Below are 19752 nucleotides of genomic sequence, written 5' to 3'. Positions count from 1 at the left end.
TTAGATTAACGCATAAATCATTTAAATATATGACACAATGATTATCGCGTATGAGAATCGTAATAATTATTATTCATTTCAGAAAGTGTATTGCCATCTATATTTATAACGTGTTTTTATTTTCTCCATTCGTTAATGAATCCTTCATTTCTAATTACGATGAAATTTGAAGCTCATCTGATGCCTCCTATGTAATTGAATATATTCGTCTATGAATATTCAACAATGAAAAATGAAGCGTTCACTTCCCATATCGAGATCGCTCCCTTTTATTACATTCTCTGATCTTCAGTTTGTTACGCATTCGCATTCTTTAATCTTGGGCCGAACCAATAGGCATGGCAGGCAATTCTTTTTCCGTCGTCGACAAATTGCTATTTCGATTGATAAGACTTGCATGCGAGTGAAAAATCGATTATTAATTTAGGTGCGTTTAATATCGAGTTTTAAATTTCTCGTAATTATATAGAATACAAAAAGTAGTTATCAATCTATCGAATATAAAATATTGCACAAATATTCATGTGATTTTTATAGATTTAAGTTTCTTGATTTTTAATTTTTAATTACTAACTTTTTATTAGTCCTTTATTTTTCTCGTATACTTGAATCGGGGTTTCGTACAGCTCTGTTTACTATAACTTTATAAATATGAAAGAGGATCAAATACGTAATACATAACGACTTTGAATTCATTGAGGGACCGGAAGTATATGACGCACCAAGCCCAAACACAGACACGGATGAGATACGCTATTCCGTAGATAATGTCAACGAAAAGAGAGAGAAAGATAGTTACGGATATAAGGCAACCTACGCTTTTCCTTTCGTCAAGAGATCGGGCTCGTTTTATCATTACGCGCGGATTAAAAATCGAGAATTGCAATGGATCGCGATACGTAAAGTGCTCCCCACGAACGATGTACTCGAATGTATCGTCGAATTTCGGCACGTTTTAATCGGCAAACCGGATACGAATTCCTCCGGATATGAGTTTCTAAACGAGAGCAGTTTTGAGGTCGGGATTAGCGCATTTACATTATACGTACAAAAGCTTCCGATGATGAATAACAATCACCAATTACATGCAGCTTTGTTAACAGAATAAACATGAATTGTGCCTCTCTCTCTCTCTTCCATTAATATTATCGTAATCAATTTTATATATGCTTTGAATGAAATATTAATATTGGTCGAATAAACAAGCACTATAATTACACTGGTCGACAAGATGACTTTTTTTTTTTTTTTTTTTTGGCCTTAAGTTTCATCAAGTCATTTTCGGTAGATTTTTTAACGCTGATTACGAATCTGACGGTAAAAATGGGATATCGCGTCAAGTTTTTGAAAAAACTGACTGAGGTTTTTTCAAAAATAGACGTTTCTGATATTTTCGCGTGAGTTATATCTTGAAAAATGTCTTGATAGAATTTAAGGTAAATTTCATATTGAACAGTGTTATCGATTAAATAATCGATTTTAGCGCTCAGGAATGTGTATATGTCATGTTAAAAAATAATAATAATAATAATGTGGATAAAAACGTCAAGAGGTGAAAAATTGAATAATAAATAACGGGACACGAATGTTTTCTCCAGAATTTTCTGATATTTATTACTTTGTCATATGAGATGTAACGGGATTATATTTACTACCGAACATCTCGTCCGTGGAAGAAGAGCAGCGAGTAATTGAAATCGCGAGCGTAGTCGCGGGGATGCGCTTTTTCTTGTGCACGTTATGGCGATACCCTTCGCATTGGACGTCTCGACGACGAGGAATTCTTATTACTTCATTCGTCTCATTAGGGAGTCTGCATTCGTTGATGCGCACCAGTGCACAGAAACGGAAATTAATAGAAGAACCGGAGAGAGGGACGAGAAACGAGAGGAGAAAATGGAGAGGCGCGTGTTATTTCCAGAATAATAATAATAATAAAAAAAAAACACGACGCCCGCACCATTTCAGAAATATCGATGCACAACGATGTATTCAGAGATTTCCAGGAATAATTCCATCGTGCTTTTTAAATGGAAATACACTTCGTTGTCGACGACCGTTTCGTCGAAATCTCAAGTTACATTGAAAATATATATATTGTATAAAATAAATTTATAATTTGCAAACTAATTTCTTCCGAGTGTCTGTGCAAAATTTAAGCACAATTCTCGTAATGGTTTGGTAATTAATTTAAGTTTAAAGTTAGTCTTGTTTCTTAGGGAAAATCGCGTATCGTAGCGCTTATTGACAAATTTGACAAGGAAAAAGAATTGTCAACGAGATAAAAATGTTCACGTATATTAAGGAAACTCTAATAAATATTTATGCAAAACTTGATTTAGATCCGCTTATTCGTTTAAAAGTCACTTATTAAAAATTGTAATATAAAAATATTATCTCTCTCTCTCTCTTTCTCTTTTTCTGCAAATTATTCGCTCTTTTTTTTTTGTTTCTTGCAATTGATCTCAAGGGGTATTTACGATCAAAAATTATTGTCGTATATTAGGAAAAAATATTAATTAGAAGTCTTTTCTTCTACGAAGACGTTAGAAACCATATTATTTTGTGATATTTTAATTTTTTTATGATCCGGATTTATTTATTCGATTCTTCAAACAGTATGAACGTAAAAAATGTTTTTATTTCTTTTATTTTGATAGTTTTTTTGCTACTATTGCATAGCTAAAACATCCTTAAGCCTTCATTTATTATAATCTCTAATCGATGATAACTTCGTTTTATAATCTTTTCTTTTTATACAATATAATTCCAATTCATGCTTCATTAAAATAAAGTATCATCTTTGCTCTCGGAAAGAATTCAGAGATTTATTATCCTCAACGGCAGTTTATCTTCTTCTTCGTTTAACGCGTTTTTTCTAGTAGAATATTTCAAGTTTTTGAAGTAATCATAATTAAATCTCTAATTAAAGATGAGAAAGAAATTTTGGATTTTTCTTCAAACAACTTGGGCACGCTGTTACTCCAAATCGTCTAAATCGTCCTTATCTTGTACGAGGAAAAATTTATGTTCGGAGAAAAGAGAGATCCTCGATCAGGGGTGGTCTGTCTTCCTCGTTCAATCAAGCGGCTTATCTTTTTCCAAGCGTACATTCATCGAGTTACATTCGAGATACATGTGTTCCGTGTTCTCGTGCATTTCGATTCGACGAGTCGGGTAAATCATGAATTATTAATAGTATATCGATAAGAGATTATGCATAATATCGATCAGTTAATATCTAAAAAAAATTGATCTGTTTTCGCTGCAAAAAATTCTTTTATAAAATTTAATTTAACACTTAATTACATTTAACATCGAATATTAAAATGAGGATCGGCAACTCTGGGTTATCGCGCACACGAATGAATAATTGCTGGAAATGTAAAAATGGAACGATCTTGAAAAGATTTTTTTCATATTCTTGGAGGAGCTGGTGAAAATATAGAGCGATGGATCGTTGGTCCGCGAAGAAAAATTTTCGCCGGAAAACTCCCACCGAAGATAAAAGGTTAACGCAGATAGGAGCGGAGACGATTTGAAACAATAGCTGTAAAGAAATTCTTCAAGATGAAATCCTCCTTTTATCGCAAATACAGCTCTACGTCCGAGAGAAGACATATAATGCTCTTAACGTTAATAATCATTATCGAAGCCCAGTTGTATCGTTTGACCTTGTTTTGATACGATTGTTCGATAGCATTACATGGCACATCATTGTACATTGACTCTCGTATGGTAGACCTTCTTGATCGAGGAATTATTATCCGATGATAGCGTCTTTGTGGAAAAACAACTGGATTCTGCGCTCGTTGATAATTTTAAGATAAAGCAATTTTTTTTCTATAGAGAATAAGCTGAGATTAAATATTGCGAAAAATTGTTCATTTCTTACCGATATTAGTAATAATTCTGTATATATGTTGTTGTAAAAAATTACAACAACAATAAAAAGATGTTCATAATAATTTAATCATAAATAGATTATTCAAATAATATTTTTTTTTTGTAATTAGAATTTTAAAAAATTGTTTATTATTAAGAGAATTGTTTATAATTAGAAGAATTTTAAAAATTGTTTATTTCTTACCAATATTAATAATATTCTATATACGTGATGTAATATTAAATTATACAAAAAATTACGACAAATTACAACAACAAAAAATGCTTATACTAATTTAATCATAAATAGATCATTCAAGTAATATTTTTCTCTGTAATTAGGAGAATTTAAAAAAAAAATTGACAGTAAGTAAGGAAGCGGTGTCTCATGGAAGGGGAGAACGAAATGGTAACCGGAGAATAGCGGGTTTCACTAACGTTAATCCAAGAAAGCATCGTTTAATACCTATTCGCGATTATTTTCTGGCGAAATTATACATATAATTGAAGAAGAATCATATATTTTAAAAGAATATTAAAGTATATTGAAATACGAAACGTGTGAAAAACGCGACGCGAAGCTTCACCAATTGTAAAATTTCTCATTTAGCTGTTGGTACTCGTGGTTTCTCGCGGCATTTCAGAGACATCGATTAACGTTGACACATCACCCTTAATTGGATTTCAGTAACATCCATAGTTTTAAAACTAACCAATCACCAATCAAGAATCGAATGACCGTGATTGGTCAATTTTACAACCATGAATATTATTAAACCTGACGTGTAAAATTAGTCGACTAACCGAACACATTTTTTTTTTCTCTTAAATAAGAATATTTTATTAGGAATGTTCATATGTGGTGTGTGAGCTGCTTTTCAGGTATATTCCTCCTCGAATCTTACACATTCTATTCAACGATTATTCTCGTTGTATTATCGTTTCGCCATGAAAATTGATCGAGATTTTGTAATATAAGCTCTCTCTCTCTCTTTCTCTCGAGCCGCGCTTCTTTGTTTATATCTGAATGTTTACGACCAACTTTTTTGAACGCTTCTGTACCGAGACGTTCGGCGACACGGTCCTCCCCTCTCCTCACCTATCCGTCCAGCCTAAATTTTCCGTAATCGTGTCAGTCTCTTCCCACAAGCGCGAGTCTCAAGACGAATTACGGTCGCGCTCCGTGTTTCTCGCTCTCCGTCTTTTTATCCGTCGAAAGTGAGATCCGCGTACGAACGAGTGTCGGGGGGGTCTTGTATCGAATAACAGGCGATTATCCGAGTGTAATATATTAACCCGTGTAATCGTGATTAAGGCATCTTTCGATATATATATACTCGCAAACGACAAGATTTTTCCCACGCATCTTTTATCTATCGAAAATGAATTTCGCATCCGAACGAATATTCGAAATATCCGAATCGAGAGTAATTTGTAGTTTTGATATATCGACTTTATAATACGATACAACGATCGATGAATACATTATTTAACATATTTTTAGGCGCTGAAATAATTTACTCGCTGTCGTATATAATAATATTGCGTTGAAAATATAAACGCGTCGCGTTCCACACGTTTCTGCTTTAATATTCTTTAATATTGTTTTAAAATGTAATCCTTTTTTTCAGAGTTATATTCACAATTTCATAAATCGAGATCGCAAAAGAGCGTCGCTCGAGCTAGTTTGATTTATCTCGCGCAGGATTCTTCGCGTACGGTTTATTTCTTGGAAGAGACGCGCTCGCTCCTTTTCCTGGAACGGATATTCGACCACGCGTTCCCCCCTCCCCATCTACTACTACTCAACCTGCCTAAATTTTCCGTAACCGTTACAGTAACCGTCGTATTGCATTAGCGTGCGAGATTGAAATATTCTTTCCGTATTTCTCGCCTTTTTTTATCCATCACAAGTTTATCCCGTGTATAAAGTGGATGTCGTGAGTATCGGGAATGTCGATTAGAATCACGGAAAATCGTCTCCGTCCATTTATTAATACGCGATTATATGTTCTTTCGTGTTTATAATCGGCATGGAAATAATTTTACCGCGTCATTGCATATGGCGGATTGTGGACTACGAGTGAAATAGTGATTATGAGAATAGTGATTATGCACGAGTGGACAAATTGATAGACTGTCTCGTCTCAATTTGAAGCGAAGGGAGTAACCGGAAACGGAAGGGATCTCGCGATGACCAGATGCGGAAAGAAGTGAGACATGCAAGGGCGGTGCATCGGTCGGTCAGTAGAATTTATTATTAAACATTTAAAATTGTCAATATAATTTTTAGTTTATGGAAACAATAGTATTGAAAAGTCGGGGTTTTTTTTTTATTAATGATTTATAGCTCATGTATAAATATTTAGAATTATAACTGACCATATTATCTTTGCCTTGATTATTTCTATTATTCGTCATTGATGATTACTGATGATTTCATAATTATAATCGTTGAGCGCATTAATTTTACTATTTTATTAGCATTCGAAATCATCATTAATACGATTACATTTTATTTAACTCTGATCACTCTGTAATCTTAACATCTTTAACGCGTCATTTTTAGAGAATGAAAATTATCAAACATGTGCGTTAACAAAATTAATCATATAAATATTTAGAATTAAAACTGACCATATTATTTTTGCCTTGATTATTTCTGTTATTCGTCATTAATGATTACTGATGATTTCATAATTATAATCGTTGAGCGCATTAATTTTACTATTTTATTAGCATTCGAACTCGATCATTAATACGATTACATTTTATTTAATTCCGATCACTCTGTAATCTTAACATATATCTTTAACGCGTCATTCTTAAAAAATGAAAATTATCCAACATGTACATTAACAAAATTAAGAATACGCAACAAATTCTAGTGTATTTTATTTTTTGATTCGAGCTTTATATATATTTTTTTCACTATGGGGGGGGGGGCTGGCTTAATGTCAAGCTAGCACCCCCCACTTTGAATGTAAATTCCTGCTAAATGGTTTGAGCAACAAAATTCGGATTACGGCAACTAATTAGCACATAATTAGCACTAAATTATTTGATGTATTTGATTTAATTTGGCGTTGGTGGGGGGGCTAACTTAATTGGATTGTATACGGATTCATTCGAGGGTGAAATTACATACGCTCAAAAGGAGAAGGTGGACGATTATTTGCAGAATCAATCCGATATTAGTGTAAATTTGATAAATTTTTCATATTGCGAACGGGATTGGATGATTCGGTAATACCGTCGATATTTTTCGATTGTCTTTCCACTATCTTCGAAGAATCGTCGAGAGAAATTTGATTCGGTTAAATATTGTTTTAACATACAATATCGACAATCTGTGTTTGAAGAGAAAAAGAAAAACAGACACACACACACAAATACAAAAAAACTTCAAACGACGATTAATTTTATTTTTGCAAAATGTGCGTCTCGTTATCATATATATTTATTAAATAAATATTATACACTAGTTACGCTAGTATTATCCTGCTACGTTTGCCACACCGGGTAAAAGAAACAGAAAGTAGAAACGTATCGCGTGAAATTTTAACGTAAATGAATGAATAAAAAAAAAAGTAATAAACCAATTTTACGCTTGTACGCCTTCTCGTTACGCTTGAATGCATATCAATCCGTTAAATACGGCGAAATCGGCCCAGAAACGAATGCGCGGAATGTGAATGAAATATCTGATCGAGATATCCGATTCGCGAAGCCAATTCGTTGCTAAGCCTTGCAAATGCCGTCAACGCGATAAGCCGCTTTTGGATTGATGCCAACCCTATCAAATATACGAATAAAATTAGTCTAGCGAAAGAACGAATAAAAGATCTAGCCTGATGGATAGCGTCAAGCATCATCATCGATACGAAGATCGCTATTACATGGAAAATAGTAGAACCGCATCACTCATCGATGCAGTTTGGGTTTTATTTTTGACAGAAAGCGAATTTAAGGATATACAGAATGTGTGATGTCCACACTGAAACTGTGTATTCTTTGCGTCATTGCTAAGTCAAAAAGTCTTAATACACATATGCCCTAAAGTCGCTTGTTTCGAAATTATAGCGAAAAAAATGCAAAAATAATTACTTCTCACACTAACGCGAGAAAAGCACCTTTATACGACTTACCTTACCTAGTAGTGCGGAAATGACAGATAAGCGGATAAGCGAGTCAATCGGCAGCAGTTATTAAATAAAATAACAGACGTTTGTAATAATATACGTAACGATGCGGAACTTGTTTTGCGTTATACAATAATTCAGCGTCAATAATTCAAAGAGCAGAAGTGTATGCAGACCAAAATGGTGGTCACTTTGAACAATTTATAAAATAGTTTACAAAGTAAATTATTGTTTCGTTCAATTATCAATAAATAATATTATCTTTAATAAATAATATTGTTCTTATTTTATGCAATTTTCTTTTTACGCTATAACTTTGATGAAACAATCGACTTTAGCATACGTATATTAAGACTTTTTCACTTAGATACTTAGAATGACAAAAAGAATACACAGTTTCAGTGTGGACACATCACGTTGCGGGACGCCCTGTATATGTCAAAACAGTGAAAAAAGCATGAAAAAACATTGCCAAGGAAATAAAAATTTTCATATACATATATTAAGAAAACTCTAATAAATATTTGTGCAAAATTTCATTTAGATCCACTTACTCGTTTAAAAGTTATTTACTAAAAATTGTAGAAAAAATGTTATCTCTCACTCTCTCTCTTTCTGCAAATTACTCTTTTTTTTTTTTTTTTTTTTGTTTCTTGCAGTTATTAATTTCAGGAGGTATTCATGATGAAAAGCTTTTGTCATAAATTAGGAAAAATATTAATTACAACTATTTTCTTTACAAAGACGTTAACAATCACATTTTTTTGTGATACTTTAATTCTTTTTATAATCCGGATTTATTCATTTGATTCTTCAAACATAGTATAAACGTAAGAAATACGTTCTTTTTTAATTTTGACAGTCAGCCAAAACATCCTTAAAAAACGGCGAAACGTAAAATACTCGGCGGAATTAAAGGTTTGTTCGAGCTCTATCGAAAATCTTATCTCTGTAAATGGCGGAGTCCGCCTCCATTCGACGCATAATCGATAATTGCTATTTGCAACAAGTATGCTAATCAACAATGATACTCGCTTTCGCGACTGTGTGAATGAAATATTGAGAGAATTGCGACATCCGTTGTGAGTCATATATTCTAGAGACTCTACTCATGAGTAGTGGCTATAATTATGAACTTTAATTGGCTAACTAGAGTAGACTGAGATCGACAAAGTAAGCGCAGACACGGGTGTGTTTGATTGATCCATTCGCTTAATGTTCACATCATATGATGATAGTAGCGGATTTGACTTTGTTGCAATCGATTTGGCATTCGAATCAGTTTTCGAAATTACGATATAATGGATTCAGATATCAGTTTTCATAAAGATTTAAGAATTTTTATTTGCCTACATTAAATCAATTATATTTATCATTTTTCTAATTATATATTATTTTTTAATTACATAATATTTGCAGAAATCTTATAAGATTCTTGATACATTGACTCGAATTTTTATTAACAACCAGCTACTGTGAAACAGGTGCCTATTTTAACAGGACGTAAAGAACTTTCTTTACTTTCGCGTTATCCGCTCTGAAATATTTCTCTATTGTTCAGCGCATCAGCGTACATGCTATTTTATGCACGTTGCTTCCGGTTGACGTTAAAAGCTTTGCAACAGAAAATAATTGTATACTCATCAATGTCAAAATATAAACATCTGGATTTTTAAATTACTAATAAATAGACCGACAAAAGGACGGCGGTACACATTATAAACACTTTTGCGAAGAAAAGAAGTTCACGCATTCGCGTCACTGTGTTGTCTTACTTATCGAGAAAAAAAAAAGAAAAAAAAAAATTTTTATATCGTTATACGTTGTTGGTAGCGTAATGTATGCAAAACGAAAGAAATGACACCGTCGCAAAATACGGAATACAGGATTATGGCCGTCGTTCTTCGCCGAGAGGAGTCGTGTTTGCACGCGGTCTCGCCGGGGACGGGGACACGTGTGAAATCGGGATGTGCGCGAGTCATGGGAACACGAAATACAGATCCGCCTTAGCATATGCACCGATGTGACGCGCGCGTTTGCCCGCCGAATTAGCCGCGTCCTAATTGACCGTCGCTAATTCACCTCCGGCTGCTCGGCCGTCATCCGCGAACATCTTTGCGCGGTCGCACGTGACAGCGTCTGTCAAATCTTCCGCTCGCGCGGTTCCGTCAATTGGTGAATCATAAAATAGCGCTTCGTTCGTGATTTCATTCAATTTCTTCAATTGGAGTCGTGAAATATAAAACGATTATAGCTATGTCGTTGGAAAAATCTGGGATTCTCAGAGATTTATTTTTTATTTAGAAAAGTCGAAAAGTTTCCATGGAATTTTATTGAAACGGGTGTTTTTTTTTTTTTTTAATTTCCTTTTTGATAATTTTCTCTCTTACATTGCAAGCGGTGATAAAAAATAGAAATGTTATAAAGCTAAAAATAATTTTTTATTTAAAATCGTGTAATAGTTTTTAAAACCCTCGTTCTTCGTGTCTTGTCGAGTATTCGATTTTCTTTTCGGGTCAATAACACACACGCACGTCCAACGATATGATTACTTGATTAACGACGCAGACGGATTCGTATTCGAGCATTCGCATCTCCGTATAAGCTTACTATCATAGACCAGATGGTGGAGTCTGCGCTATCTGTGCTATATAGAGGATGACCCGCGTCATAAATCAGGATTATCTCGCGACCTCGGCCGAGATATGGAAAACGACTGAAACAAATGTCCGTGCCCCGTCTCCCAGAATATAATTTCCATTTACCCACGTTTCGGAATTCGCATAATCTTACAATCATCCTGACGCTCTCAGAACCGAGCGAGACAGATCTTTCGACACTTTCCATGCAATTTTTCACCGTACGTTTATGTGTATGTTCAACATACTATCGCGACTGAAATATTCTCACGCACATATATATTGTATAAATGTAATTTGAGAAAAGGATGTGATTCTTTGAAAATAAGATTGAAGAGGGTGTAGGCGATGAAAAATTATATTTATAATTATAATTTATATAATACATAATTAAATAAATAATTATTTTTAATTATTATCTATTATTCTTATTATTTAATTTTTAATAAATAAATATTTTTAATTATCTTTATTTAATTATAAAAAATTATTATTATCTTATTATATCCTTTCTGGTGAAATTTTCCTCCTTCATCGATTGTTGCTATAAATATATTAGAAAATAAACTGATGGATGATCAGTTGTAAGCTGTATCGAGTTACATTATAGAATCAGATAAATGTGTGACAACATTTGGAGAATCAAGCAATATGCAATAATAACAATGTCGCTAACGCTCGCGGAGCATGTTTGCTGATCAAATTACAGTAAACGATATGAAATATTACAATTATCATAAATTGATCGGCAAACGGAGAACAAATGTGGAGGCTGGCTCGAGAAACGTCAGCTAGGATGATTCATGCGAGCGATCGCAACGAGTCGTCAGAATTCTCGCGATACACGAGATGTTGTATAACCGGCTCCGATTTCCCGCCCCTGTGCGCATCGTACACAGCCGCTTGTCCGACAGGAAATTAATGACAAATCGACCCTGCCCAGCGTAACGAGTTACCCGATAGGCTTAAATCCATCGTAACGTAATTGCGAGATAGCTGGAGATACATAGTTCAATTACATCGATGCGAGAGAGAGAGAGAGAGAGAGAATTATCATTCCGGCTCGCATTGTTCCGTTTGCATACCATTGTGGTAATTCAGTCGAGAGAACAGTGGCGGAAGTGAAGGCAACGAGACTTGGTTCCTACGAGTGCACCTGTCACGAACGGCATAGCGACGTTACGTCATAACGTACGGAACGGAGAAGCAGAGAAATCTGAAAGCGTATAAAACTCTCCGCGCAGGATAATAATGGCGATAAGACAAGCTAGCACGGTGTAATGATGTTCGTAGTACCGGCGATACTGCGCTGTATTATTATTTTACGAATTTCGTAATGTTGCAGGATAAGGCGCACATGTTGCGAATCGCAAGGATCTCTGTAATAATTGCAACTTTACGCGTAATCCTCTTTCTCGTAACCTAGACGCTTGCGTAAGAGTGTCTTTCTGCGCATTTTACTACTCCTTTTTTTAAATTTCTTTTTTACAAGATATATATTAAGTGGTAGTCGAATTTTTTTTTTTCCGAAGGAAAAAGGCTAATTGTGAGATAAGGAAATTAGGACTGGTCATATGCTTCGAAGGCTTCGGCATTCGAAGCTACGAAGGTTCTAACCTAACCTGAATCTAATCAGGTTAGGTTAGCCTAACCTTCGAAGCAAATCACCAGTCCTAATTAATATAAAGGTAATAGTAGCGCGATTATACTATCGAGGTATACATTTATAAAATTATATGATAAAATCCGAATAAAATTTCGAATGTTGCGTTTAATCAATGTTGAATAATTACATATTTTTTTGATATTAAATAATTCCTTTTATTTGCAACATTTTTACACAGTTCCCTGAATGAATTTGCCATTCGCGCGAATATATTCTTCAAAGTTAACTTCGAAGCTTTGAATCTTCAAACTTGTTAAAAGTAACAGCTCTAGAGGAGGATTCGTAAAATTGACGATAAAAAGGGAGAGCTTTTCCCGATGAATCCCAACAAACGAATGCGAGCAGCAGTTTTTATCCGCAATTTAATACAAACCTCATTAGCACGAAACCGCGTATGCAGTCCGGTCGTCATATCGCGGTATTAATCAATTATTCAAATATTAAATATCCGTTGTTTGCGGGGGCGAGAAACGTGGAACGACGGACGGAAGTTTATTTGAATTTAATGGCCGTATCAACCCCGGGATGTACCGCGATACGGGAGAGACGGGGGAATTTTAATATCCGGACGAGAGAGTAACATCCGCGTGCTGCGGCAACGGATAACCGGGTGGCCGAATTGTCCGAGCAAATCGTCGCCGCGGAAATACTGGGAAAATGCGCAACGCCCGGCGTGCCGGAAGCGGCGATTTTCATCCAGCGAGAGATAGCTCGGTTCACGCGTGTCATTTTGTTGCGACGCGAAAGAAAAATTCCGCTCGGACACGCGTGAATATCTCCTTTTCTTTCTCTCTTACGGTGGACGGAGCGACATTTGACAGATTTTATGAAACGCGTGCGAAACCCGGTCGATCGGAATGACGTATCGCTATATCGAATGCATTTCGCTATATCGAATCTCGAGGCAAGTTATTACAACTCATCTCCGGTCGCGTGTGCCTAAATATTTTCGCGGTAAATATTTGTAGAATTTTTTACGTTTGTGTGAGTTGTCTCTACGTCGCTCGTATAGCGGTTATTTATTCGTCGGATTACTTAAGACACTGCGATGTGATTCTTGATATGTATGTATATTCGTTGTATTTCAGAAAAATATTTTTTCTCCAAATCACAGACTGTTGCGTTTCTCTTAACTCTTTCTACTTGCGTAGAAGCGCATCTCGAGTTCTGCTCATCGAAGATAATACTTTTATTAACTTCATATTTTTATGATAATTCGCCGGTTGAATTTTATCGTCAATATTTCCTTCCATGACATAAATGCATATGAGTTTTTAAAAGAAACAGCAAATCTTATCAATAATTACTCGATAATATTTTTAATAATATGTTTGTATCTGACTTTTTTAAAGTTCACACGATGAAGAAACCAACATCCTTTCATTTCACGAGCGAAGATAAAAACGTTCGTATCCGGTGAGGCCTGGATAAGAGTTAGAGGCATTCGCTCCTCGAAATGTGGAAGCGATGGAAAAAAAAAAAAGAGTTCGGTCGCTGCGCAAGATGCTTCTCTCTCGCGGCCATTGACGCCTTTCGTATATATTCGCGAGAACCGTTTTTACGCGTCATTCTTCTTCTTCTTCTTCTTCTTTTTTTTTAAAAAAACCTCCATTGACGTCAATCTCGCTCTCATAAATGTCGTCGCACATGTGCGAGCGCTTCGCGCGACACGTTTCGTGTACTCACGCGGACACGCACCGTTCGTTCGCCGTTACGCTTTAAAGAGTCAATCAAAATTCCACGCTGACCCACTTTGTAACTGATCGACAATGCCATTCGCGATACGACGATGACGCTGTCTGATAATCGTCCCCGAAAGCGATCGCGATCTATTGCGCACGTCGCCGCTCACTCTCGCAGGAAGCTTTATTGTATTATCGCTTTCGCGCGTCCGTCTGTCATTCAAATTGCATTCGAAGCAAACCACGTGAACAAGGGATCCGATAAGAATCTAGGTCTACATAGTTGAAAAATTTGTGTAAAATTTAACATATATAACGTGTCCCAAAATTTTTGTGTTAATTTAACATAATATGGAAATGTTAATGGTTAAATGTTAAATGACACTGATACTATGTTAATATTTTAACACAAAATAAATGCAGACCTCAAAGTAATTTGAAATAAAATTTGTGTAAAATCAATATATTTTTAATGATAAAATTAACTTGGAAAAGTGTTATGGACTGTCTGAAATCATTCTCACTCCTGTTGTAGAATAAAATCAATATATATATATTTTTTTTTTTCTGTAAATTTTAACAGATAAATCCTGTCATTAATAATACGGAACATATTTATTGCGTAAAATTAAAAATATGTATACATTGTGTTATTTTTATGCTTTTTTTTTTCAGTTGTTTCGATAATTTAACACACTGAGTTCAATTGACACAACAGCAATATATTATTAAATTAACGCATGAAAGTGTTAAATATTTAACAAAAAAAATTGTTTAACGAGAAAATAAATTTTCCAACTATGTAGCCTTTCTCGCTGCGTCAACTTTGAAAACGCGTCTTAAAATAGCTAAAATAGATAGCACGCTTTCCAATTCTGCTTTACTTTTTTTGAAGAATGATTAACGATGATAATAATGTACGATCGATCGTTATTTTTTTTTGTCGTAAAGCAAATATAAAAATTTTTCCATAGAAATATACGCCAAATCAGCACAATAGTCATCGTCCAAATATTAAAATGGATGACTCAAAACGAATCGTGATCCGAAAAATTTTATTTCGTCGACCGTTCATTCAATAGATGTATCGATAACCGATAAAATACTTTGAAACATTTTTAAACTGGCATCTCTCTCTCTCTCTCTCGATCAAATTCGATAGTCGATATATCGAGGATTTATTATCGAGGAATAAAAGCGTCGATGCTGAATATGAATTTACGCGCATCCGCTCGATGTCTATATCGATGGTGCGCGATTGAATTTAATTGAAATTCAGATTTGCGCGATGCTCGCGAGAAACAGAGGAAACGTTAAGTAATAATTTCAATCCGTTTACCACCTACACGGGAAGAATTAGCGCGCTTAATATGCAGTTGACAGAATGACGAATCGCGCCAGCCAATCCCTCTTCTCGCCTACGTGCACAACACGGATACGATGCTTCGAATACGGCGATGTTTGAAAGCAGTAAATCAATAAATACGAAGTTGTATTAAATTATTAATTAATAATTATAATAAGAAAGTATTATTTAATTATTTCACGATAATAATAATTGATAAGATAATTTTTAATTGCAAAATTACAACCGTATATTAATAACGGGATTAATGAATCTAACTCACTTTAATTTATCATCTATATTATTAATCGTATACATTTCAGAGAAATGTGATAAATAAAATATTTCACATTTCACTTAAATAAGTCATATAATATCCACAGATTTGTTTTAATCTCGCGTGAATCTATTTTATTACGATTTTTTATATAATCTTATTCTTCTTATTTTCAAAAGCAAAAAATCATTCGTACAAATTATCTTTACGAGTCTGTCGAAATTGCCTCTGCGCTTTTGTACGAATTTCCCGGATTCAAAGACCGCTTCTTCCTGCTTGAATAAATTCCAATGGTATCGTCTCGTTAGATTCGTTCGCTCGAATCGAAAAATAAATTCCTACGCTACTGGATAGGTCGATAGTTCCGGTGTTTGCGAAAGGAACCTCGCAATTTTTGGGAACGCTCGATGAACATCGATACGGGTCCGATTGCCATTGAAAATATTTTCTTTTCGAGAATTTGTTGAAAACGGTATTAAAAAAAAAAATTATTAAATTTTGTTGCTTGTTTTTATCGATCTCTACGATTATGAATTTTTAACAGTGCTTGTACAATAAACTGCAAATAATAATTTTATAAAATTTGACGCTGTCCTTCAGCAATGCATTAAATATTACATACTTTTTTTTTTATTTTTTGCATGCGAAAGCAAATTTTCTTGATGCGTTATTTAATTTCGGTAATGCGTGTATGCATAAAAGACGAAAACGATGATGGTTGATGTTCGAAGAAAAGTGTAAGAGCTGGCAACTTCGATCGATATACGAACGTTCGCCAACTATATTCATTAACGTGGAAGCTTCGTAAAAAGCTTTGTAAAAATCTCGTATTACGATGTAGACTCCCCTTACGTTGAGCATCTTTCTTTCAACGTCGCTTGTCGCATCTTAACGTTTGAATAGTTTTGTAAGAGCCACTTGTCTTATAAGCCAAACTACTAAACTTGGCACAAAGTGAAAGCGCAAAGTATTTTTAATATCGAAAGTACAAAAATACAAAATTCTTTTTTGCATTAAGATAAAACTAACTTTTAAAAGTATATAAGTAAATAAAATTAATAAAATTTTATATTTATTTGATTTTTTTAACATTTTTAAATCTTAAATTTATTGTATGCTGTATATATATATATATATATATATATATATATATATATATATATTTATTTACTTATTTATTTATTTATTAATATTTGAATTTTATCTTCATTTTCAATAGAATTCTCGATAGTTTAAATGATTTTGGGAAGTTGCTTCAGGATAAACCATATATAAGACAGCAAGTTTACGCGTTTTACTTTGTCTTGAGAGACTGAGGATTAAAGTTCGTATTTTATTGTGCACTTTACTACAAGCCCAATATCTCAACATTGGTCTAATGAATTGTTATAGGTCCGTCTCCAGACTTTAGTAGACACATTCTGGTGAGACCACGAGTATACCACGGTAGGACAAAGAGGCAGATCTCATCGACCAAAGAGAACGTGAGTACGAATGCATGATTTTATTTTTGAATAAACTAAAGGAAATTTAAAAGTTTTCCATGAAATATTAGCTTGAACTGTATCCTCGAATTTCTATGACGTCATTTAAATTTTCTTCGATCGCATTATGATAAAATTTGACACTCGAGGCTTTTACTCGGATGAAAACTTTTTCTCTATCTCTTACTACGATATCGTATAATACTTGGCTCATAAAAGTGAATTGCAATAGCGGTTTCCGTACAAAGATATTATATTCTTTTGTAAAAATTTTATGGCCACAAAGAGCTCTTCTTGTCGGCAATTTTCTCTCTTTCCTTTGCGGAGTTAATTAATTAAAATTAATTAAATCAAATAAAAGAAATCACATTTTACTTGTATGAATATCATTTACCAAATATATTCTGGAGATTCGAAGATGTTTAACGCTCACGATTCGTGACCTTCTCTCGGCATAGCGTATTGTTCGCTATCAGCAGTCGCCGAATGCCTTTTTTCCACGAATTTTCACGCGACGTTCGCCATTTGCTCGGCTGGATTACGATGCGAAACGTGTATTGGCGCCGGGTGTAACAATTTCAATGCAAATGTTCTGGGCGTGCAGCGAATACAAGGGAACAAATACCCGCCACGAGGATCGCTTCGCTCTTAGATAGGACGGCCATGGAAAGAGAGAAAGAGAGAGAGAGAGAAGTTCATTTGTCGATCATCATTGCCAGGTGAACTTGGAAAAATCTATGGAAGAAGATAAGCAATCGTTGTCTTTACTCGCTCCATGTGACTGAATTTTAGGGGATACTATCCGAACGATAGAAATTTTGATTTTTCTTCTTTTTACTTAACAAATATATTTATCCTTTTAATCTGAACAGAGGAGGGAGCTCAAGTCATTCAATATCCTTTTATGATAATTAGTCAAATTCCATCTTTTATTTACTTTATTTATTTTTTACCTCTTATATTACTATAAAAATTTGAGATAAATTCATTTTTATATATCAATAATTATTAAATAAATCTAAAAAAAAAGCAATTCAATATTTGATAATTATTATTATTTTTTTTTTTTTTTAGTCGATGATCTTGAAATTAAAGTTTGTTTTGAAAACATAAGAAAGAAATTATATAAATTTTAATATTTAAAAATAATCAATATTAAAAAGAATTTAAATCCAATAATTAAAAATACATATATTATAAAATTAGAAAGAATAATTTTTTTTTCTTCGATTTCCATCGAAGAGAGCTCATTTAAGAAAAAAAAGACAGTATATTTATAAAAAAAAATAAAAAAAAAATCTTAGATCTATTATATTTGTCGAATAAAAAAAGAATTGATAATTAACATTTATCGTGAAAAGAATCGAGAGAGAATTCTTAAAAATTAGTCACATATGTTTCAAATTTTATATATTGGAATTTTATATATTCATGATATTGGAAATAGTGTTAATACGTTTATTAATATCGTTTTTCAACTATGTTAAATTGAAAATTCGAATAAATGAAAGATGTTGTAAATTTTTAGATTAATTTTAAGAAAGCAGTTGGAAATATAGTCGAAGTGAATCCTGTATGAATAGACAAAATGAAAATATTTTCTTGGATCGGCACTACGCAATAAACATTCCGTTTGCTAGACAGATACACAATATGTCGAGAGGGAAATATAAATATATTTCATTTCTACGAAAGCTATTCCGGATACAGCATAACATTCCTGGACTTTCCTCTATCTTCGCTTTCTTTTTTTTTTTCCGGAGCAATGTATTACATAATAGAAGATGGCAAGAAAAATGCACGTTTATAGGAATAACAACAGAATTTATATGTCCGATGTATACATATACATGTCCCGGTGTCATATCTTTTGAATTCACATTGCTTGACAGATACTACGGTATATCTGCACTTTACAAGAGTATATATGTAATATACAAACACACACACACACACACACACATATATATATACATAGGCCAAAATTCGCGCAATAAAAAACGAAATAAGCGCAATAGAAAAAAAAAATCTTTCACTTGTGATTTAAACTTTTGAATTTACAATACGACGTTATGCAATTTATCTATTTATTTGAGAATTCTTATATTAAGAAGAGGGATCTTCTAACTATTAGAAAAGAAAAGAAGAAAGGGAGAGAGAGAGAATGCTTAAAAAATATATACTTTTTTAAATAATAATTTATAAATTATTAGAATTAAATTAAATTATTAAATTAAAAATCGTTAAATTAAATTATTAAATTAAATTAAATTATATTAGAATTTATTAAATTGTTAGAATCTGCAATATATACAAAGAAAATAAATATTTAATAATACTAGAAGAAATCTAATTTTTACTCTGACATTCTAATCGACAATCTGCTGAAAAATAAATTCAAACTCTCCGATTTACACACATTACATCCATTTTTTCAATATAATTATCTTTATAAATATGTCAATTTTGCCGCTGATCGCGCTTTTCTTATTGTATTACCAATAAGCGAAAAGATATCTACGATTTTTTTATAGAATTGCACGTGCTTAGAAACCATGTCAAACAATAAAGTAATTTTATCAAACGATATCGCCCTTCGTTTCGTGAACGATAAATATAACGATAAAAGGTG

General features: G+C 33.5%; 1 protein-coding gene across 1 annotated transcript in view; it reads left to right on the top strand.

Moving 5' to 3' along the window:
* Positions 1 to 19752, top strand: part of Meltrin (meltrin) — a 97570-nt gene that overhangs the window by 49488 nt on the left and 28330 nt on the right. The window contains exon 2 of the mRNA XM_070314572.1: positions 17029 to 17120. Coding sequence (XP_070170673.1) covers positions 17029 to 17120 — 92 coding nt within the window. The remainder of the gene's footprint in view (positions 1 to 17028; positions 17121 to 19752) is intronic.

This window comes from Polyergus mexicanus, unplaced genomic scaffold (genome assembly GCF_030449975.1).
Source record: "Polyergus mexicanus isolate NDT 795.1 unplaced genomic scaffold, iyPolMexi1.0 SCAF_27, whole genome shotgun sequence".
Taxonomy (NCBI): domain Eukaryota; kingdom Metazoa; phylum Arthropoda; class Insecta; order Hymenoptera; family Formicidae; genus Polyergus; species Polyergus mexicanus.
The sequence above is the reverse complement of the archived record's forward strand: the minus strand, read 5'-3'. Positions and strand labels throughout refer to the sequence as shown.